General features: G+C 33.1%; 1 protein-coding gene across 1 annotated transcript in view; it reads right to left on the bottom strand.

Annotated features, from left to right (window-relative positions):
- Ccdc178 (coiled-coil domain containing 178) overlaps positions 1-23,997 on the bottom strand; it is a 366,395-nt gene that overhangs the window by 284,286 nt on the left and 58,112 nt on the right. The window contains exons 9-10 of the mRNA XM_027935639.2: positions 13,589-13,684; positions 13,306-13,442 (exon numbers count right to left, since the gene is read on the bottom strand). Of these exons, the coding sequence (XP_027791440.2) occupies positions 13,306-13,442; positions 13,589-13,684 (233 nt within the window). The remainder of the gene's footprint in view (positions 1-13,305; positions 13,443-13,588; positions 13,685-23,997) is intronic.

Below are 23,997 nucleotides of genomic sequence, written 5' to 3'. Positions count from 1 at the left end.
GCAGTGTCAGGAGATGTATTAGAGTATATTTAAAATTATAGATATGTGTAGGTATTTAAAGAATGGCACTATAAGGAGAAATAAAAATGGAAGATGAAAAAGTGATTATGCTTGTGTGAGTATGTGTGTGTGTGTGTGTGTGTGTGTGTGTGTGTGTGTGTACAAGCAGAGAGAGAACATGTTAGAATAATAAGTGAAATTCCTGGACCTAGAGGAAGAAAAAGGATGAAAACAATCTGAGATTAAACTCTAAACTAATCCCCAAAGGAGTAGGTGGAAGGAGATAAGTGAACCCCTCTAAGATTCCTAAAAAAGAATGACTTCAGAAGTAAAAAAAAAAACAATAGAATGTGTCCTGAACCTCAAAAAACATCAAAAATAGATGAAAGAGGGCACACGCACCAACATTTAAATTTCATGCAGAAAGGGAGTTGGGAGAGAAACACAAAAGAACTAAAAAAATTACCAGTGAGCTCAAGAAGGAAATTCTTTTCTGCACTTAAGTAAGATAAATTTTTATAGCATGGAGGTTTCAGAAGCCAGACTGCTGCGAGTCAAAAAGTGATTAATAGTCAAGTAAATATTACTGACGATCTAGCAAATATTGCTAATCATGTGGACATTTTAATGAGAATAGAAAGAAAATAACAAATGATTGCTAAAGGCACAACAGGATTAAAGTCAATCTTTCACTTTAGATTAGAAAGGATTAATGATGTCTATAGCCAAAATAATAGGTAAGTAAGAATAAAATGAATGAAGATGTCAAAAACAAAAGTGATACATATTAAACTATGTCCTAAACAGGGCAGAAGAGGTTGAGTCTAAAGACAGGGGATATTGGTCTTGAATAGGAAGTACCATTTATGCCTTGAATTTAAAGACAAAGGAAAGCTAGTTTCAGATATTGTCACTGTAGAATAAATTTTACAAAAAGCATACCATATCTATAAGTTCTTTTTCCAATATAAATAGGCTACAGTATACTTAAAATTTTATTTCTAATTTATCCTGTATGGAATTTACCATGATGTCTAAATCTGAAGATTTGTGCTCTAAAAACTGCAGACTATCTGCCATTATATTTCTGAATATTGCTTTTCCCATTCTCTCCTTTCTTTCTTGTTCTATTTTCCAGAACACTTTTTCTTCCATATTTATCTTTTTTACTCTATATGCTCCATTCTGCATTCTACTTTGTTTACGGATATACTTATTATTTTTCACCAGTGTAATCTGCTATTTAATTAAAAATATTCTTTAGTAACAATGAATCCACTTTACTTTTTATAAGTTTTGGGGACGGTTGTTTTTCAAAGCTGTCTGAATTTATTTGAAACTTGTCTATTAGTTCTCTATATTGCCTTTAGCCATTTATACTTACTTAGGTAGGATAAATCTAATGATTCTGTTATTTTTAAATTTATTGAGGATGGTCAATGGACTTCTGGTTAGTCCTGGTAACTCTCATTCATGGTGCATTTTTTTCTATGATTTTCATAATTTTTGTGAGCTTAATTTTAAAAGCCTTATCTATGAGAATCGTCTATGGCCTCTGGAGTTTATTCCTCTAGAGAATATTTGAACAGAGCAAGATAACTTTTTTATATGATGATTTCTTAGTTAGATCCTTTCTAGATGATTTAGGTGATGTAAATTAAAACATCAAACTAGCATGAAGGAGCCAGTCAGGGAATATTCTTACTTGTTTCTCCCTTACCTAGTTTCTAGGCTTTGGACAAACACACCTTCTTGTCTCTGCCTTTGTTTGTGGGTATAATTCCTCTGGTCCACCCAATAAAGCATCCTCACTTAATCCAGCTCCCTCACTTGCAAAGATCCATGGCCTTTGACCTATGCTGAGAAGTAAGTAAATTTACTTCCCTGATTTACCAAGCTCTGTAAGACTATTTCTCACCCAAATCTTCAGGATAGCCAAATATCAATTGGGAATTTAACCTGCAGTAGCAGTTGTCCAATTATTTTCTTTGTATTGGACCCTAAGGTGTTTTTGTTTTGTTTTGTTTTTACTTTCTTGTAAGCACAGCACTTCATTTAATATGCTCTATTTTTGAAAAAGACTCCATATTCTTTACTATCCATCTTGCAGGATGTACATTCTCATACTTCCCTGTCTACACTATCTTTATAGACATCATGTCCAGTCCCATTGTTTAATTTTATGACTGCAAATTTTTCTTTGATATCCTCATCATTGCTGGGCTATAAACTAATGTATCTAATTATGACTTCTTATTAGCATTTGAAAAACTAATAGAAAGAAGAAATTTAATACGGCCCAATAAATTATATCTTCTCCCTCCAAATCACCTTCACATTCCCTTCAAGCCCTTGCTATCTCAGCCAGTAGCCTGACCATTTTTCTTCTTTTCACATCTTGCAACCCATCTATCAAAAGGACCTGTTGGCACTCCTTCCAGAACATATACAAAAAGCAGCTATTTTTTGCCATTTATACTGCAGAAACTTAAATCTGTGTCGTCATTATTATAATTTTTCTAAACCAGTAAAAAAAATGTATCCTTCCTATATGCACTACCATCTGTCCTTCACTAAGCAGCCCAAGTGACCTTTCTAAAGTATAAGATTGTTAAAATGGTTTAAATCTGTTTGCCTTTATTTTCCCTTACTTATGAGCTTGCAGTGCCTGGGCCCTGTCTGCCTTGCCAGTGTTTGTCTCCCTGAGTTACCTTCTCACACACAGTTCTCAGGCAACACTGGCTACTGTTCTGCTTCTAGAGCCCTAGAAATTTTATCTATCTCAGGGCTTCTGCACTTTCCGTTTCTTTAGCTCAGAATTCTTTTCCTTAGACTTGTTCGAGGCTGAAACATTGTTCAGATCTCCAGATAATAATTTCTTTAGAGAGGTGATAACACTTAAGAGAGTTATTCAATGGCCATTTGGAGAAGAATTCTGCTTAAAGTAAAAATAGATATAAGAAGTTAAATGTCCCTGCTAAACCAGAGCCCCCGACCTTCCTATGACCTGTTAATCTCTACCACATTATCTAAGTCATAATCCTCACCAGATTTATCAAAATGGGCTGAATTTTTAAAAATTAATTGGTTCACATCAGTTCAGTTACATATTACATATTTTCCCCTAGGAGAATGTAAACTTAAATGATGTCCCCAACACCTACAACAGTGTTGGACATGAACAAGGTGCTCAAAACACACACACACACACACACACACACACAGGCACATACACACTTTTGCTTATTAATCCTACATTTTTTCTTTAATTATAAACATTCAATGTAAGCCACAGTATAAAATTATAATATTAGTCCATTAGTCATAAAGTTATAAAATTATCATTCAGAGGAGAATTTTTCACAAAGAACAAACAGAGATATATTTCTCAGATAAAGTGGTATATTCTAAAAATTCTTGACCTTTATATTTACCATGTCTTATAGTGTGTAATGTGATAGTGTGCTGCATAAAGTTTGTATGTAGCTGAAAATGAGTATTTTCTACTGAAAATATTATTTATATTTCTCACATGTTAACTATGCATCAGGCACTAGGTTAGTCCTTCAGGACCCAAAAAATGGGGATGAGGGAAAGATGCATAGGCCCTACTTCTCCGAAAGCAATTATAGGGCAGTTGGTATGCGGTCATGGAAAAATAGTTATACATTTTATTATTTTTCATGTCATATGTGAAAACCTCAATAAAGCCATGTTACTTCTAAGAGAAAAATAAATCAACAAATTTGGCATCTTTACAGAAGAAATGAATTCTTAAAAGTTGCAGGTCATCATAGTCACTACAGCTAATATGAGCCACGGCTCACTAGCTCCTGCTTGTTCCTTTTCTGCATTTCTTACTATACTTATTAGTCCTCTTAGAAAGTATCACTTCTGTAATAATTGTTTGTTTCCTTGGGGACTCAGGAAAGTCAGGAAGTTTCAAGTAGAGGTATATATGAACTTTAGAACCTACTTTACTATCTGGGTATAATATAAATTCAATAAGAGAATAATACATTGTAGGTGGACTGAACTAATAATTTATGAAATTTAATTTTTGTTTTAAAGCAATAATTTATTAAAATGGGAATATTTACAGGAAAGTTTAAAACCAAAAAGGTCCAGCTCAATCTATTTTCAAATGAATATGTCAGTACCATTCTACTTCAGATTTAAAAAAAAAAAAATAACTGAGCATGGCCACCTGAGCCCTTGGTGTGTGCTCACATAGTAACTACCACCCAATAGGAAATGCAATCCTGACTTGTGTGGCCATCATGAAATTGTGTCTGTTATTGAATAGGATTATATGGTACATGCTGTTATTTTGTCTTCTTTTGCTCAATATAATGTTTAAAAGATTTGTACAAGTTTGTATGAAGCTGAAATCTGTTCATTCTCTTGTTGCAGAGTATTACTATGAATGACTAAGTGATATTTTATATACTCATTGTATTCTTGATGTTAAATATTTTCTAGTTGTGAAAATAATAGTGCTGTGAACATCCTTATAAGTGACTTTTTTAGGGGTGGGGGTGTACTAGGGATTGAACTCAGGGTCACTCAACCATTAAGCCACATCCCCAGCCCTGTTTTGTATTTTATTTAGAGACAGGGTCTCACTGAGTTGCTAACGCCTCACTTTTGTTAACGCTGGCAGTGAACTCACAATCCTTCTGCTTCAGCTTCCCCAGCCAATGGGATTACAGGTATGTACCATAAATGACTTTTGATGGACATATATATGAATTACCATGGAGTATATACCTAGGTATAGATTGTAAATTATCTTTTTATTTTGTTGTACAAAATTCCACTCATACTCCCAGTATTTGAGAGTTCCCGTTCTTTTACTTTCCTGTCAAATCTACAGTATTGAGTCACTGCATTTTAGCTGTTAAGAAGCTGTTAAGAAGAGTTGGTTTGAGTTTACATTTCCTGATGACTGAAATCAAAGATTTTTCCATTATTATTGTCCATTTGATTATCTTCTTTTTCAAGATTTTGCTCATTTTTTGGATTATTTGCTTTTTCTTTATCGGTTTTTAATTATTTTGTGTTCTTATTGTATTATTAACTTAGTATTATGCATTGTATTTATAACTTATTATGTATTGATTTTTTTTATTGACTTACTGGCTTATTAATTTATCTTTTCAGAAATATGTATTATAAATGTTTTTGATCACTCTGTGATTTTCCTTTTCATTGGCTTAATGGCATGTTTATTCAAACACTTTACGATGGTGTTTGAAACTTTGCCTTCCTCAAAACATATTTTTGTTTGTGGTGACAGGTAGGTGTTATGGTTTGAATCTGGAATGTCCCCCAAAGGATCCTGTGTTGAAGACTTGGTCCCTAGTGAAGCAGGAGGGGAGCTCTTAGGAAGTTATTTGATGATGATCTGTGGATTTGATCATGATCTCCTCTGTGGGTTAATTCATTGAGGGATTCATAATTTGAAAGGAGATGGCAGAAAATGTCAGAAGTGGGAGAAGGAAGTAGGTGTTGGGGGTGTGTCCTTAGGATCTATATTTTGTTCCTGGTTTTTTTTTTCCTGCTGATTTTCTCTCTCTGCTCCTCAGCTGCCACCAGGTGAGCAGCTTTCCTCTGCCACACCCTTCTGCCTCCTCTCAGACCCACAGCAATGGAACTGGCCAACCATAGATTGAAACCTCAGAAACTATGAACCAAAATATATCTTTGCTCCTTTAAATTGTTAATTTAAGGTATTGGTCACAGTGACAAAAAGCCAACACAGTAGGGATCCATAGCTAATCCACAGGGTGGATGTCTATGGTTCTCCACAGGAGGGGTACCACTATTAGAAAGGTCCTTCACTCTATGCTGCACTCAAATAGTAGATTTGCCATAAATCAACTGAATATACACATATGGATCTGATTCTGGACTTTCTATTCAGTTCACTGATCTGTTTATCTACCCTTGCATGAATAACTAGTCATTTTACATATGGAGGTTTATTATAATTTTTGAAAAATGATAGTATAATTTCTGAAGCTCAGTCTTTCTTCAAGAGTTCCTTGAATATTGATGTCTTTGATTTTCCATATATAATTTGAATCAGTTTTCAGTTAATTCACACACACACACACATACACAAACACATTTGTGAAGAAACCGTTTGCTATAATAGCAAGTGTTTCAATCTTTGACTAAAACACATCCCCCATTGATTTGCATCTTCTTCAATTTGCTCAATAATGAAATAATATTATATAGTATTCTATGTAGTTCTATGTGGAGTTATTATATACCTCCTGAAGAAACTTTCTTTTTGAATTTGATATTTTCAAACATACTGCAAGAGGTATCTTTTAAAATTTTATTTCAAATTGATTGCTGTTGGTACCTATTGAGGTTTCATTTTTCGAGCTCTCTCTAAAGTGACCAGTAGTGCTGAGTTTAATATTAATATAATCTTTTTTCACATTTAAATATACCATAGAGCTCTTTATCCCCATAAATAGTCACTTTATAACTACCTTGGTTACTTTAAGGTGACCGCTTATTATAGTAAAATGTTACATTAGGAGTTTAGTTATAATCAATAAAATTTTTAATTAATTTGGTTAGAGCTTACTGTGTGTGTTCGTGTGTGTGTGTGTGTGTGTGTGTGTGTGTTGCTGGGGATTGAACCCAGGGCCTTGTGCATGCAAGGCAAGCACTCTACCAAGTGAGTTATATCCCCAGCTCCCTAGAGCTTCACTTTTTAAATATTTAATTAACTTTAGAATTTTACTTTTTATCATATATATTATCAATATATTTTAATTTTAAGTCATTATCATGTTCCAATTTTTGATACATCACCCAACTCCCATTTTTAAAAGGAAAATTTAATCATATAGGGTGCTTTTTTATAGAAGGGTCCAACTCCCTATGTATGTCATATCTTTTTAGTTATACTTTCTGTTAATTTTCTAAGGAATAAGTTTTTTTTTTCCCATCATGTTTCTACAGAAGTATTAGTGATTTCATGACCAACCAAACTGTAGGCTAATGAGTAAAATTGACGAAAGCTATTTACTACATTTCTTGATTCTGCCCCAGTATGTATTGGGGGAACATTATGTTATACTGATAAGTGGCCTAGTGGTATAATTGACTCTACAAAATTTCCATCTCCTGAAAATTCAAATTTTGAGAAACAGATAAAAGGGATAAACATGAAAATGCTTGCTGGACAATTTAAGGAGCTTCTGCAATTGACATCTAATAAATATCTCCATGAACCTCTTTTCACAATCTTAAACCCATAAATCTCAGTAATTTCTAGGCATTGACACTTGTACCATGCCATCTATAATTACCAACCAAACATACCAACATTTTACTTCCAATTTTTCTTTTCCTCCTCTATTCATTTTTTCATTTCATTTTCTACCACTACCAAAACAATCAAATAAATCTTGACTCATCCAATTACCACTATAATGACATCATGAGAAAAGAATTCTGTGTATATGGCTTCCTTGGAGGATTTCTATAGCTCTCCACTGAGTCCAAACACGTCAAGACAATTCATTATCTGACGCGTGACTCCCTAGCTTTAGTGGTTGCTCCTGCCTGCCGGCCACATAAAAATGCAATATGCACACTACACAGACACACAAGTCAGATCATGCATTGGGTCTAAAGCTCCAGCCACACCAAAACTGTGGCTTATTCTTATCTGTGCCCTGATGTTTTAAAAACAATTTTAACATTAAATTTACTGTTTTTTTTTAGTAATTGTTATCACTAGGCTAATATGTCAAGCACATTTAAACATTATTAAATTTCAGTTAAATTGAAGTCAGATTAAATTGTTTTAAAAAATTGAAAAAATTTGAATATGAATGTAGAAAGTCAGGTTTCAAATTCCAGCTGTGCTTACTCTGCCTCTTGGGAACTTGAGCTCTTTATTTCTTCCTTGGAAACATGCAAGAATTATTTATAAAAAGAGAATTCAATGGAGAATATAAATATTCAATCTCAGTAGTAATTAAAGAAATGGAGTTTAAAACAATAATGAGAATATAACTTTTCATTTCTCATGGGGAAACCGATTTATTTAAAACTACAGTAGCACTCACTGTTAGCACAGGTGCAAAGAAGGACAAGCTTCTGCAAAGTAGTTTGGGAGATGTATCAAGAGTTTTAAAAGTATCATTGCCAATCTACTTTTATAAACCTATTTTAAATTGAAAATAGCTGCCATGCTGAGAAAGAATTCAGAAGAAAAAAATTCACCATAATGATATTTACAAGATTCAAAATTAAAACAACCTAAGTTAGAATAATTATTACATTAGGCATAGTCTATTCATATAATACACTTATACAGATATTTACATGATGTATATGAAATTCATATTATAATGTGACAAAAATTTTATTATTCTCATTTTTATGAGAATAAAAATTTTTTATTCTCATGTTGAGAATAAAAAACAGAACTTAGTCAACTGCTCATTAAGAATTAAAAAAAAGCAGTAACAGTAACATCTCTATGTATTAAAGTGATTTTAGGGTTTCAATCTCTTCTTGTACTTCTTTTGTATTTTCCAACTTTTTTATTGATTTTATTTTTTTAAATACACAACAGCGGAATGCATTACAATTGTATTTTCCAACTTTTGAGCAACAAATATGCACTATAATCAGAGTGCTAAGTTGATCATAGAAGACACTATTGCCTTGAAGGAATTACAAAGTTTAGTAAAATGAAGCTTTTCTTAAAGTCATTATTTGAAAAACAAAAACAGGGTCTTGAGAGTATACAAGTTGGAAAAATAGAGCCCCATTCATAAATATAAGTTGGCAAATATTAGCTAGACTTTATTACAGGACTCAGAGATATTTTGCAAATAGCTATTTGAAGAAAATGGACAATACACAGTGTAGCAACCAAGTCAAAAAGGTAGCAAAAGCACGGGCTAGAAGAGTAAGATGCAGAAGTATGTAGCAAAAACTGCCAATTATGACACACCTGCTGATACGACATTGAAGAGAGAAAAGGTAAGCTTTCATTATCTGTGTCAAACATGGGGTCATAAAATGACTTAGCAGATTTAGAAGAAAAGCAAATAAAACTAATGACGTCTTATGGTGTTATCTGGGCCATCAAGATGCATCCCATGCAAATCCTTCCCTATTACCAAGTCTACACTCCCACTGCATGTCATAGATCACTGTTGTGTTTCCAATTATTCACTGTCTCTTAAGAGAATTAGATTTCTCACCCTGGTGACCATAAGACCAGACAATGTGACTTTCTTCATTTCAATGGAATGTCAGAAGAAGTGACAACTATCCCCTTTCTGTGGATATTGTAGAAGCCATTGAGTGATCTCACTAGTGCACTTTTCCCTATAATACCAGAACCACATGCCTACAAGTATCCAAATCTCCATTCTAGATCTCAGAAGAAATGACATAAGGCACAGACATAGGAGACACAGCTAACTTGCCCTGTGGGCAAGAAATATCTTTATACTTGCAAGCCACTAAAATTTGCTTACAAATCTTAAAGGTTACTTGTTGCTTCAAGACAATCCAATAAATGCTAACTTCTGATATTCTTGCTCTTCTCCCAGAGGGGGGTCCTCCCTGGCTCACTCACTCTTCAGCTATTTTTTCTTTTTTCTTTGCTAGTTTGTAATAATACTCCCAACTATACTTTTAGGCTATTCTTTTGAAAAAAATATTGCCTTTTATTTCTTTTTTTAAAAATGTATTTAAGATATGGATAAGTTCAACCAATGGTTCTATTCTATGAGTTCCAATGGTAAAGCAATAGCCAAGAAACTAACAAATTTTTTACACAAATATGATGAGCCCCTCTCCCATTTATCCCCTTCCCTCCTTTCAGCACTCAATTATGGATAGCATAGTGTGTGTGCCCAATTATGAGACAGAAATCAATCAAATTCACACAACACACAATTGAAAGACACAGGTGTGCCACACATGAATATGATAGATTTCACTGAAGAGTTTTAAGAAACACACTCACCTGCCCACACCCAAAGAATGGACTAAAAACCACTAGGTACAGAGAAAGTGAGGCTTTTTACTGATGGTCTTGCAAGCTCTGCGGTGTCTGGGTGTGCAGAGCAGTGACAGTCAGCAATTTATCCCCTAGTGCACAAGGTCCTTCTCCCGGTTCCTCATTGGCTAAGTACCTTGGGGTGCACAATTTTCCTGAATAGTCGTCTAGGTTTTACTGTCTCTTATTAGATTATTTAAGGAAATATACCTTTACTTGTCTCCACCTCTCTTTGTTCTCCTGTGGCTGGAAGACCTTCTTGGTGTGAATGCATCTTAGCATATGTGGGTTTATCTCGATTGGTCAAGCCAGTCCTTTGCCCCTCACCTCCTGTTTGTCAAGGGACTGTGAATTTTTCATACTCCAGTGTTAACTATTTATAATTTTCCACTCTGCTCTCCCCTCTAGCTGCTTTTCTTAGATCCCAAGTAATTTTATATTTAAGGCCAAATACTGTATACTAAAAATGGATCACTGGACTTTCTATTTCTCATAAAGTCAAGAATGGCTTCCCACGAGAAAAGTGAAGCAGGAGGAATCACAATACCAAACCTTAAATTATACTACAGAGCTATAGTAACAAAAACAGCATGGTATTGGCACCAAAACAGATATGAAGACCAATGGTGCAAAACATAAGACGCAGAGATAAATCCACATAAATACAGTTATTTCATACTAGACAAAGGCACCATAAACATACATTGGAGAAAAAATAGCTTCAACAAATGGTGCTGGGAAAACTGGAAATCCATATGTAACAAAATGAAATTAGAGCCCGATCTCTCACCCTGTACAAAACTCAACTCAAAGTAAATCAAGGACTCAGGCATTAGACCAGAAACCCTGCACCTACGAGAAGAAAAAGTAGGCCCAACTCTCTATCATGTCGGCTTAGGAACCAGCTTCCTCAACAAGACTCCTGAAGTAAAATCAAGAATCAATTAATGGGATGGTATCAAACTGAAAAGCTTCTTCACAGCAACAGAAATAATCAATAACAAGAAGAGAGAGCCTACAGAATGGAAGAAAATCTTTGCCACCTGCACCTCAGAGCATTAATCTCCAGGATATATAAAGAACCCAAAAACCTTAGCACCAAAACAAAACAAACAAACAAACATCAACAACAACAAAAAATGAAACTAATCAATAAATGGATAAAGGAACTGAATAGACACTTCACAGAAGAAGAAATATGACTGGTCAACAAATATATGAAAAAAATGTTCAATATCATTAGCAATTAGAGAAATTCAAATTAAAACTGAGATTTCATCTTGCTCCAGTCAGAATGGCGATTATCAAGAATACAGGTAATAAAATAAATGTGGGTGAGGATGTGGGGAAAAGGCACACTCATACATTGCTGGTAGGACTGCAAATTGGTGCAACCACTCTGAAAAACAGTATGGAGATTACTTAGAAAAATTGGAATGGAATCACCATTTGACCCAGCTATCACACACCTCAGCATATACCCAAAGGACTTAAAATCAGCATACTACAGTGACACAGCCACATCAATGTTTATGGCAACTCAATTCACAATAGCTAGACTATGGAACCAACCTAGGTGCCTTTCAACAGATGAATGAATAAAGAAAATGTGGTATATATACATAAGGTAATATTATTCATCCTTAAAGAAAAATGAAATTATGACATTTGCTGGTAAATGGATGGAAAAAAATAATTTTTTATTAATTTCACTTATTATGCTAAGTGAAATAAGTCAATCCCTCAAAACCAAAGGCCAAATGTTCTCTCTGATAGGCAAATGCGGACTCTTAATAGATGGAGGTGGGGAGGTGGGAAGGTTCACCGGATTAGACAGGGAAAAGTGGAGGCAAGGGAGGGAGGATGGGAATGAGAAAGACAGGAGTGAATTGGACATAACTTTTCTATGTTCATATATGAATACACAACCAGCATAATTCCACATCATGTACAACCAGAAGAATGAGAGGTTATACTCCATGTATATATGATATGTCAAGATACATTCTACTGTCTTTTATAACTAGTTAGAACCAAAAATATATTAAATGGCTTCCCAGAACTCACTCCTGAGCCTCAATCTTATGCGTAAGTAGTGATTATGTAGAAAGAGCCACAAAAATATTCTAGGAGAGAAAACACCATAAAAATGCTATGTAGACTTAAAAACAAATGTGACAAGTAGGAGATATCGAAGTAAAACCACTATCAGAACCAAATAATAAGGTAAGCCAGGTGCAACTCTGCCTACTCTCAGGACCTTGTGGGATATATAGAGGAACGGCTTTATCCCTTCATCTCTACTAAATTAATGCAGAAATGGAAGTGAACTATAATTGTTTAAGAAAAGGAAAAGACTATCCATCCCCAAATAGAGATAATGGATTAGAAAGGAGGCACAATGACGGCATTTAAACGGGTTTCTTTCTTCCCGAATTCCTACCTTTTTCCCATTCTTTTCCTCAGGTTTCAATGAAAAGGAATGCACCTTAGAAGGAAGGTGAATGTTGTTGTCATGTTCTGATTTTTTTCTTTCTATGGGATAGATTCTTAAAAGTTGGATTGATAGATTAGAACTAACTATAGTTTTCAAAATAGATAGGACTGAAATATTTTTTTAAATATTTGTGTTTTATGTGTGTGTGTGTGTGTGTGTGTATTAGAAATAATGCTGATTTCTTCATTTTTTTTCCAGAGGTGGTAGTATTTTTTAAATTATATCAACCTAATGGTTGGGTTAACAAATACTACATTAATTTTCATTTTCATGTAAGAAAGCTTGTTCTAGATTGTTGGTGGGATTGTGATGTAAACCGATTAAAAATAATTTCAGCCTGTGGATAGCATGTTGGTAAGTTTAATATGAAGTTCGGAGTAGAGAGAGGAGACAAGAAAACACATGTCTGCACCAAGAAAAATTAGTGTCATAGTTTCAGGGGAAATTGAGGGTTGTCCTAAGCTTTAGCAGACATTTTTTAGTTTAAAGTATCTTTAGTAGAAAAGGATAAGCCCAATGGAGGAGAGAGGAGAGTGTGTTAAAGTTCTTGTAAGATCATTTTTCATTCTTTTGGCTTTTTCTAAAGGGATTCATAGTGATTAAAACGTAGAATTTGGAATAGAAACAAATAAAATTAAAGAAAACGAGGAATAAAAACACTGCCTATGACCCTAAGGACACAAACAGGAGAGGTTTAGGGTATTTTACTTATTGAGTATCCTGTTTTTAAAAAAATTACTTGCAGAATTACCTGACAATGATTTCCTTTGTTATGTTGTCCAAATCAAGTAAAAGTCTACTCCTTTCTTCTGCTGCTTGAGAATGTGCTATTGAAATCTCTGAAAAGTCTTTTTTCAAGTTAGAAAGCTCAATATTCCATGTACTTTTCTTTAAAAAAAAAATAAAAGAATCATTTATACATGTTTAATAATCAAAAAAAAGAAAATATATGTAATAAAAATCTTAATTACAAGAGCCAATATTTGAGAATAGAGTGTGGAGCTCTGCTAGGAAGCAGGAAAAGGTCAACTTACTGAGGCATAAAACTTATTGAGTACTTCCAAATACTGCTGTCGATATCCATTTTGCTTCAAACACTGGTCCTCATAAAGTTGTTTCAAATCTGCGAGCTAAAAAAATGCACAGAAAATAAATTAGTTGTGGATACTCCCCTATTTTTATGTAGTGAGAAATAGATTATACTTTATCTTATATAGCTTCCAAAACTCAATTGATATTGAATAAAATACTATGAAATAACACTAACAGACTGCTTCGATTTGAAAATGGATAGGAGATTCTGCTAAAAATATAACAAACCAAGTCTAAAGCCTGATTTTCAAGTGTACAATTAATCATGATAATACAGACTATGTTTTGGCTATATAAAAATTTTAAAATATCAGAAAATTTTGAACCATAATTCACAACATCAGCACATTAAAGGAGAAAATAGCATGATCATTAATACTTTGCAAAATAACCATTTGATAAATTCACTATCTAATTCTCATAATTTTTAAACTAGTAAAAGAAAAAATACTCAAAATATAAAGAATCAACAAATATCCAAATAAGTTATAAAATGCTGAATGCATGCTTATTAAACTCAAGAATAAAACCACAGTATCTTTTATGACCACCATAATTAATCATATTTTGTGAAAGATTAATCATAATTAGATAATTAAATCAAATATTGCTTTTAAAATAATAAATGAATAGATAATATATCTTTCAACTTCAGATATTAGGATTAGATACCTAGGGAAACAGAACATTCTATGTAAAACTATGGTAAATGATATTTTTAAAATTACTGGATACAAAGATGAGGAAATTAATAGCTTTTATTTATAAGAGTAATAATCTTTTCAAAATATACTAACAATAGAAGTTTTGTTAAAATATAAAATATTTGGGAATAAATTTTTAGAAAAAGAAAGCGCCCATATAAAGACAATAAAACCTCTTATAAAAAGACTTCATCAAGATCCAAAGAAAATAATAGTGTGTAGTGGAATATTTTAATAGAATATAATGTCAATTCTCTTAAAATTAATATAAAAATATAATAGATAAAGTATTCTCTTATCAATTGCATAAAATGAAGTTTTTATGGAAGAAAAAGGGATATGAATGAATAGTTATGAGGTATCTGAAAATGAAATTAAAGTTGAAAACTTGCTACCAGATATTAAAATGTCCTATAATACCACTATATTGCAATAGTTTTTATTTTTGTCTTTTTAATAAATAAGAATCCTATGGAACACTAGGGACCAGAAATATATCTGAATTAACATTTTTAAAGGTAGTGTCTGAGTTCAGTGGGAGAGAATTTATTTAATTAATGTGGCTATAATAACATGGAATCTGTTTTTAAAAAAATACAAAATGCTCTCTGCCTCACATCTACTTCACATGATAACAAAAACAAATTTCAAATGGGTAAATAAGGCAAACACAAAACAATACAAATTATTAGAGGAATAAATCTGAGTTTTCTTGTGTAATCTTTGGCTAACAGAGAGTCACCTTGCCAAGTAAAATAAGAGATCTGTTGATATATTTGATGACATATTTTATAAAAGTTGTGTCGTAAAAGACACCATAAACAACATGTGAAGGAAAAATGAGACCATGAGAAATGTGAAATACAAGGCCGACATCCCTAGAATTAGTCCTTTTAAAGGACATCAGTGAAAACAGTAGAGTGAAAAATAGGAAACTCACTCTTCTCGTTCGTTCATAAACGTAATAAGACAACTGGCAAAAAAAATTTAAAAAATAAGTCAAAATTAGCCCTCTCAGAATTCTGGACATTAACCAAAGGCTCTTATTCAACAAAAATGCCCCAATCTTAGCAAGAAGAGTGAGTCTTGTGGTGTTTTAATTTTTCCTCATCCTTTTCTCATTTCTAGAGGAGTCTTGAAGAATTAACAGCCACATTTATGGTGAAAACTAGAACTTGGAAGTCAGTAGAGGAGCAAAAACAGTCAGAGCGCTTTCAAAGCACTGTTCTCGAAGAATTCTCCTTAGGTGACCTGTCTGTTGTGTTTATTTTTTGCTTTTATTTATGTTTTGTAGGACTCCATTTGCAGGGCTCACCCTGTACAAAATTTCTTTCCCAAGAAAATGTTTTCCCAGGGCATGATTGTCAAAATATTTAAGGCAATTAATTGACTCTGTGGCCACTTGAGACAATGGAAAACAGTCGAACAATAGAGTCATCTCCAAAGTTACAATAAAAGCTGGGGAATTCTGTTCATAGTAGCTTTGTAAAGCTCCAACACATTCTTGGGAACCTAGAAGGCTACAGCACCTAGGATGTGTCAAAGCCAGAACCATTCACACATCTGCAAAAACTGAGTGGATTAGACCCCCCAAAAGTAGGATGTGAAAACGAAGTTGACAGCTGCCTGGTTGAGTATTGAAGGTGTCTAAATAAACACACAGAGCCTCCCAGCAAAGACAGGGAGACTTCTTGTTTCCAGAATTTTGAGAATCATTGTCAATCATTAACCAATCACTAAGCCGCAAAGAGACTTTGGTGGTTACAGAAAACAGACTTTACAGAATTCTCCTAGAAAGGTCTCTAAACAAACAAATGGCAACGTTGGTAAACACCAACAGGAGCAAACTCTGAGAAAGAGTGAGAATCAGATGCCTAGGGTCACCACATTATGTTATTTAAAGTGTCCAGTTTCCAACAACAATAAATACATGAGACATGCAAACAAGAAAGTAGGGACCATAGAGAAGAAAAAAGCAATTAGTAGAAGCTGTCCCAGATGAATCTTAGACATTGCTATTTTAAATATCTTTAGAGCTAAAGGAAAATGCTTTAAGAACTAAAGGAAAGCATTAAAATGGTGTTTCAACAAATACAAAATAAGTTGATAGAAATTATAAGAAGAGTCAAATAGAATTTCTATAATGGAACAACTACAGGAACGAGAGTAAAATTTCTATAGTGCTTAACATCATGGGTGAGCAGGCAGAAGAAACAATGAACAAACTTGAAGATGAGTCAAGTAAGATTATCTCAGTTGAGGGAAGAAAGATAAAGAGAAGAACAACATGTAGAAAGGGTGGGAAAACAATTGGGGTGCATTTTTTTCCTTTCCTTCCTTCTTCTCTCCCACATTTTGACAATCTTATCACAAGGCAGGTGTACCTGAAAAGCCAGAATATTGGTGGCATGATATTTCCAAGAATAAACTAAATAACTACTTCTTTGTATCTTTCACAAACAAGAAGTACCTTGAAAAACACCCACTCACGACAGAAGGGAAATCTCAGAGCTTAGCCTATTCCAGCAACTTTAGCAAAAGCTGGTCCCTTCCTCTGTTCAGGAGCAGAGTGGTCCTGCTTTGACTCACTGTGTCTCCCTGGACCAAAAACTCCCCTTTATTGTCTGTGTAGGCTCCCAAAACTCGACTCCATCTCATTTCTTTCATTTCACACAGAAGATATTATTTCCAGTAATGTTCATATCTATATAAAGACATGTGACTGATTCCATCATGTTTTTCACTAGTATCTTTACCTCTACACTTAAAATCCTCTTTTACCCTTTATGCATGGTTGGGTCTATAGAAGGGTGAAAATTAGGAATAGACCCAATACCCATTTCTAATGTGCTTTCTAGCTTCAGAGGTGGCAGCTATGATGCATACAATTATATATATTTCAGGTATCAAACAACTGTCAATATCTAGAAGAGGGCTTCCAATGTGTTTTCCAGTGGAAAGAATAAAAATTAACCATGAAAACTCCACTGCCTGAGGGTCAAAAGTAATGATATGTACCACCATGCCTCTAATAAATGTTTGTGGAAGGCTCCCTAAATGAAGTTATGAGCACACCTTAACCACTGCATGTGTAATTCTTGCAATCTGCAACTTTGGAATAAGTGCTATTAGTTTAGCCCTGCCCTCAGCCATAAAATCCACAGAATCACTATATTATGTACTAATTCATTTCCTAATATAAATAATAACACACACACAACTTTGAAAACATTAATCACTGGAATATCTAACATTATATGGTAAATTATGAATAGTAATCTTTGCAATTAAAAATTGAAGAAATATGAATGGCTACTAAAAAGGAAAAATATTCACTATGAGTCAGGAAAATGAAAATTAATGTAGTATTTGTTAACCCAATCATTAGGTTGATATAATTTGAAAATACTACCAGTGCTGGAAAAAAAAAAAATCAGTATTATTTCTAATACCCACAAACACACACACACATAACACAAATATTTTAAAAAATATTTCAGTCCTATCTATTTTGAAAACTATAGTTAGTTCTAACCTATCAGTCCAACTTTTAAGAATCTATCCCATAGAAAGAAAAAATCAGAACATGACAGCAATCTTCATCTTCCTTCTGTTTGGAGCAGAGATGGACTCAACACAGGCAGCCTTGAGCTAAAAGGTCAAGAGACCACCTCAGAAGCCATTGCTTACATGTTTGCCAATATGGGAAACATTCCTGGAAGTCTAGATGAGAGCTCTCTTGCTAGCTTTGCAAACTTGTTGAAATCTCTAAATCCCCTTCAGCCTAAAACAAAGGGATTTCTCTTTTCTGCACTACACCTTGACGGATGTTATGGCACATACCTAGTATGTAGCATGTGTTCGCTATTAAAAAAATGTGTTAGGTTTAATATCTAATTCTCTTTATTCAGTCCTACAATGTATTTTTAAATAGAAGAGCAAGTTTACTAGATATATATGTAGGTCAAATTTTTTGTTTTTGTGAAAACCAAATAGAAGAAAAACTCATATGTGATTTATTTTGTGTGTGTGTGTATACACACACACATATACATCCTAGCATACATATATTTATAAAAGCATAGAAAAATGGATGTAAAATGATACACTGTTCTGGTAACATTGGTAATTCATGGGGAATCCAAAATGGAGAGAAAGAGAGAGAGAGAAAATTTATAGTTAAATATTTTTTGTTTTATATCTTTGGCCTTAGTAAATGTGTTATTTAAAATTTAAGAGGAAATTATTTTAAATTTAGAAAGGCAACACTTAGTCCTCACAATCTCATTGTTATCAATCAGGTGAACCAGTCAGAGAATGGAAATTACTACTAATCGTTGTGAATGAAAACATCTGTGTCAGAAAAATAGTGTTATGCACAACTCTATCACTGAGAAAGAACACACACACACACACACATTTATAAATTATTTAGTAAATTGAGGAATTCCCAGAGCAGTGCTTGCATAATAGTATATTCTTAATATTTGCATGTTAATTGGAAAATAACATGTGAACACAGAAGTATCATAAATACTTCAAATTATTAAAATTATGATACTGCATTTCTAAATGAATTTGAAGCCCTTTACATATATTTTCAACACTTTAACCTCTAAATCTCTCCATTAAATTATTAACATTTCAAGTTAACCCCTATCTATTTATTTTCAGATCAATCACTAGAATGCTAAAAAGATGTGACATGGAGGTCCCACCTAGAAATAAAGGAGGGATTGAAGTCCAACCTCTCCATGATAGGTTTTTATATAACATTTTAAATAACTGCTTTAAGAATGTTCAAGCCCATTAGTCATCTGAAAATGCAAATTTAAAGCCACAGTGGGAAGAACTTTTTAAAAGGTTTACAAATAAATAAAAAGATAATCTTAGATAATGGTATTAATCTGAAACTGGAACTCCTATACAGGATGATGGGAGCAGAAAAAGGTGTTAAGAAAGCTTTTTGTCATTATCTACCAAACTTGAACATATGCATTTTTTTTTGCCCAGCAATTTGCAAAATAAATGAATACATGATTTCAACACATATTTTAAATATCTTGGCCTGAAAAGCTGAAAGAATTGAATTGTCATAAACTGAAATAGGAAACAACTGCAGCTTATGGAAAGGTGAGATATATGAAGTTCAATTTCAAGCTGGAGGTAACCACTAGATATTTAAGTAGAAAGTAAGAGTTGGGAATAAGAACAACAATAAATGCTGGCAAGGTTGTGGTGAAAAAGGTACACTTGTTAATTGTTGGTGGGACTACAGGTTAATATAATCATTCTGGAAAGCAGAATGGAGACTCCTGAAAAACACTAGAGATGGAACCACCATATGACCCACTCTTTGGTATTTTCCTAAGATCTAAAATAGGCATACTACAGCAACACAGCCACATCAATATTTATAGCAGCACAATTCACAATAGCTAAATTATGGCATCAACCCAGATGCCAGTCAATAGATGAATGGATTAAAAAATTGGTAACGCACACACACACACACAATGAAGTTCTACTCAGCCATTAAAAAGAATGAAATTATGGCATTTGCTGCTAAATTGATGGGAATGGAGGATACCATGCTAAGTAAAATTAGCTACACTCAGAAACTCAAAGGTCATATATATCTTCTCTCATATGCAGAAGCAATGAGTAAAAGAAAAGGGGAAAGGAAGATAACATAAAGAACCAATCAAATACCAATTAATAAGCTAGGAAAAGGAAGTCTAGTAGAGTAAAGGAAAGAGAAGGGGAGAGGGGAGGGGAAATAGGAGGGAAAAGAGGAAAGCAAAAGGGGGAATTTTGAACTGAAATTTATTTCTATGCCTTTATGAGCTTGTCAGGATGAACCTAACTACTATGTATAACTAGAAAGCCTAATAAAAAAATTGGCAGTTAGATGTATAAAGCTTATTATAAAAGACAGCACTGGAGTTCTCAGATGTTTGGAGATTGTGGAGATAGAGAAACCAGTGGAGGAAACTGAGAACAAGCTTCCACAAGTGTAGGAAGAAGCAAGAAGAGTGTGTGTTCTGAAAATTAAAAAAAGAAAAGTTTCCCAAATAAGGATATAATAAACTTGGTTAGGTGCTATGTGTAAGTTAATTAAGACCAAAGGAAGAGTGATTAAACTTAGCAATATGGAAATTATTGTTGACCTAAATCAGAGACATTTTGATTGAATGATGAGGCAAAAAAGTAATTTGGAATGTGTTTAAGAGAGGATGGGGGACTACATGGCCAGATGACATTTATTCCAGCAATTCAAGATCCAAATTAAGAAATCCATTAAAACATTTCATTGCTTGTATAGATACTAAGAGAAAATATGACAAGGGTATCTCCCTTGATGTAGAAAAGATGCTTCACAATACTCAATCTCTACTCCCAATGTGGAAAACCACTCAATAAATTAAGCCGACAGGTATAATAAAATAAATATTGAATTTTAAAGCCAGCTTTCTAGTTAAGGGGAAAAACAAAATCAAACAAAACAGCAGCAATTCCATTAAGAGCAGGGCATTTGCAAGGATACCAATTATTTCTACTGCTATTTAATATTGTACTGGAAGTATTAACCAAAGTAATTAGATAATAGATAACAATTAAAGGCATAAAAATTAATGAAAGACTAATAATGTCTCTATGGTAGCATCCCTAGAAAATCTAAGAAAAAAAGATAAAATGAACATAAATAATTTTAAGAATCAGTATACTCATATAATGGTAATTACCATTACTGATTTCATTTACACAAACATAGCCATTTAAAAGAAATAATGAAAGAGATACTCACAATTGCAGTTCCACAAAATAATTATTTAGAAATAAACTTCTCAAAAATATGCCAAGCTATATAAGAAAATCTTTTTTAAATATTCCTAATTTTCATTTTCTTTTAAGTTTCTACGTTGGCTTCCCTACATTCAAGTCGACAATGGCTGGCTGAATGCTCTTCATGCTTTGGAACTCTCTGACCCTGCCCTCTGCCACATTTCTGACTTCTGTTCTCAACCAAAAGAAAATTCTGCTTTTAGATGGCTCATACAATTACCATTACAATTTCCCAATATAATGACACTGATTATTAAATTCACTTAAGTGTGCAAAATCCCTATGGTCATGTAATCCAGTATGTTTAGAAGCATGACACCAATGGCAAATGTCATAGGAGCCCAAATTCTGCCTACTACTGTTTGCCTGTGGACCCCATGATCCACTTTGCTCTCACACGCAAAATACATTCATGTCCACTGAGAGGGTGCACATATCTCAACCCTAAAACCAAACTTTCATTCAAACATTCTTGTGGCTAATGTCCAAAATCTCTTCATCTGAGTCAGGTGTAGATGAAGCTCTGGGTATAATCTCTCTTGGGACACAACTTCTTTATATGTAGATCTTTTAAAATTAAATAAACAAATAAGAAATGCACTCTCAAGGATTGAAATATAAATATGTGATCACTTCTAGTCTGAAGCCAGATCCACTAATCTCTGTAGAAAATCTCTCCCCTGTTTTCAGCTACAGCAAGGTGCTTTAATGCAACACCCTTGGATTTCCTGAGGCCTTCTAGTCCAAGGTAATTGTGACTTTCACCCCTCTAAAAAGAACTTCAATTAAAATTAATTGAATAATATTTATAAATTATAATAACTAAAATTTTAGAATTGATGGGCAGAATATAGGCTCTTTCCTGTAATATACAAAACAAACACATCAACTAGAAAATGATCAAATTTACAATCTTGTAACATATTTATCCTTTAAAGAATATTACCAATTTACAGTATATAATAAATGAATAAATAAGAATCACCTCTAAAAACACAGTAGAGTACAAGATATCTACTGAACAACAGAAACATAACATTTTCAAGATCATAATGGATAGAATTATCTAAGAGTTAATAATATGGCACCAAATGCTTAGAAAATAACTGTGATTTTAAATGTGTGCTATTTATTACTATTCATAGAAATAAGCTATTTCATTCAAATAATTATAAAATTTCCAAAATCTATCTCTTTTATAATACAGATCATGTTTGCTTAAGACAAATTTGTTTGAAAAGAAATGAAATCCTACATAAATGAGATGAAATCCTAAGTAAATAAAATCAAATTATATCCTTTAAATTTAAACGATATTATCATCAAAAGTCATTTTATGGTTTTGGTTATGTTTAATGTTGAATTTTTAATTCAAAAATTTTTGATTCAACAATGTCATTTAGATTCAAAGAAACAATTAGTAGTACCAATGACATCTAAATTTATAGAATTAGGGGTAAAGAGTAGACACATTACAAACTCTGCTCTTGTATTTTAAACCAGTTTCCATATGTTCCACAGATAATAGTACAAGTTTCTTTTTAAAAAAAAATTATTTATATTTTTTAGTTGTAAATGAATACAACACCTTTATTTTGTTTATTTACTTTTATGTGGTGTTGAGGATCGAACCGCATGCTAGGCAGGTGCTCTACCACTGAGCTACAACCACAGCCCCAGTACAAGTTTCTTATAACTGTACAGGATGAAAACTATGAAGGGCAATACATTCCATGAATCAAACTGTCACCTCAGAAATTGAGAAAAGGCACAGTTAAAGTTTTAAGAATTTTGAAAAATGTGAAAATGCTAGTAAATCATTTAAGTCTTTGGAGAAGGATAAGGCATAGGATTACCTGTGTTTCTGGCACTATATCATAATTCAACCTTCATTATTTTTTCATCACAATATTATTTTGTGAAAGTGAGTAATAATTGAAACTGAAAACATAAACATCCAATAACAAGAATCTAAAAAACTCTCTAACCATTAAAATTACATTTAAAACTGTAAGATGACATTGACATAAATTTTTTACATAGTATAATGAGAAACATGCCATCAATTTTTGTAGACCTATGATAATGTATAATTTTTAAAAAATATACTATGAGGCCTGTAATTATATACAACAAAATATTAACAGCAATTATATCTAAATAATGAGATAATAGACCAATACTTTCCCCTCTTTTGAGTATAGACTCAACTTCAAGTAATGAATATTATTTGTGCCATTCAAAACATGCCTTAAAATAATTTTAGATCACAGTTTGTGCAATGTGCAATGAATCCATAAGATTTCATGAGTGCTATAAGGAAGAAAACACACTATCCTAACCACAATTGCAGTAGAGTATGGTGGGGAGGCCTGACTGGAATGATCTTAAGTAAGACTGTAAGGAAAGACATTGGAGATTGTGAACAAAAAAGTTTCTTTCAAAGGGACACTGAGTATGACAACAATTACAATGACAGCTCTTAGGCAGAGAACACACACTCCCACGTACACATATGCACACATATCTATTAAGACTTCAACCCCAAAATTGTACCATAAAAAGAAACATAATAAGCCTAAAAAAATACGAAGAAAATTATAACCATAAAAGCACACACTAACATAGTTCAGAAAACTACAGAACTAGTAAATCTAAAAGCCAGCTCTTTAAAAAATTTCAATTTAATAACTTGAAAATCTAATGTAAAAAGTAAAAATGAATATATTTGGACAATTAGGAAGTGAATACAGCAGCAAAAGTATCAGAGCTTCTATATCATACTATGGTAATATATTTTT

The sequence above is a fragment of the Marmota flaviventris genome, chromosome 16, assembly GCF_047511675.1.
Source record: "Marmota flaviventris isolate mMarFla1 chromosome 16, mMarFla1.hap1, whole genome shotgun sequence".
In the NCBI taxonomy this organism is placed as follows: Eukaryota; Metazoa; Chordata; class Mammalia; order Rodentia; family Sciuridae; genus Marmota; species Marmota flaviventris.
This window is presented reverse-complemented; position numbering and strand designations above follow the sequence as displayed.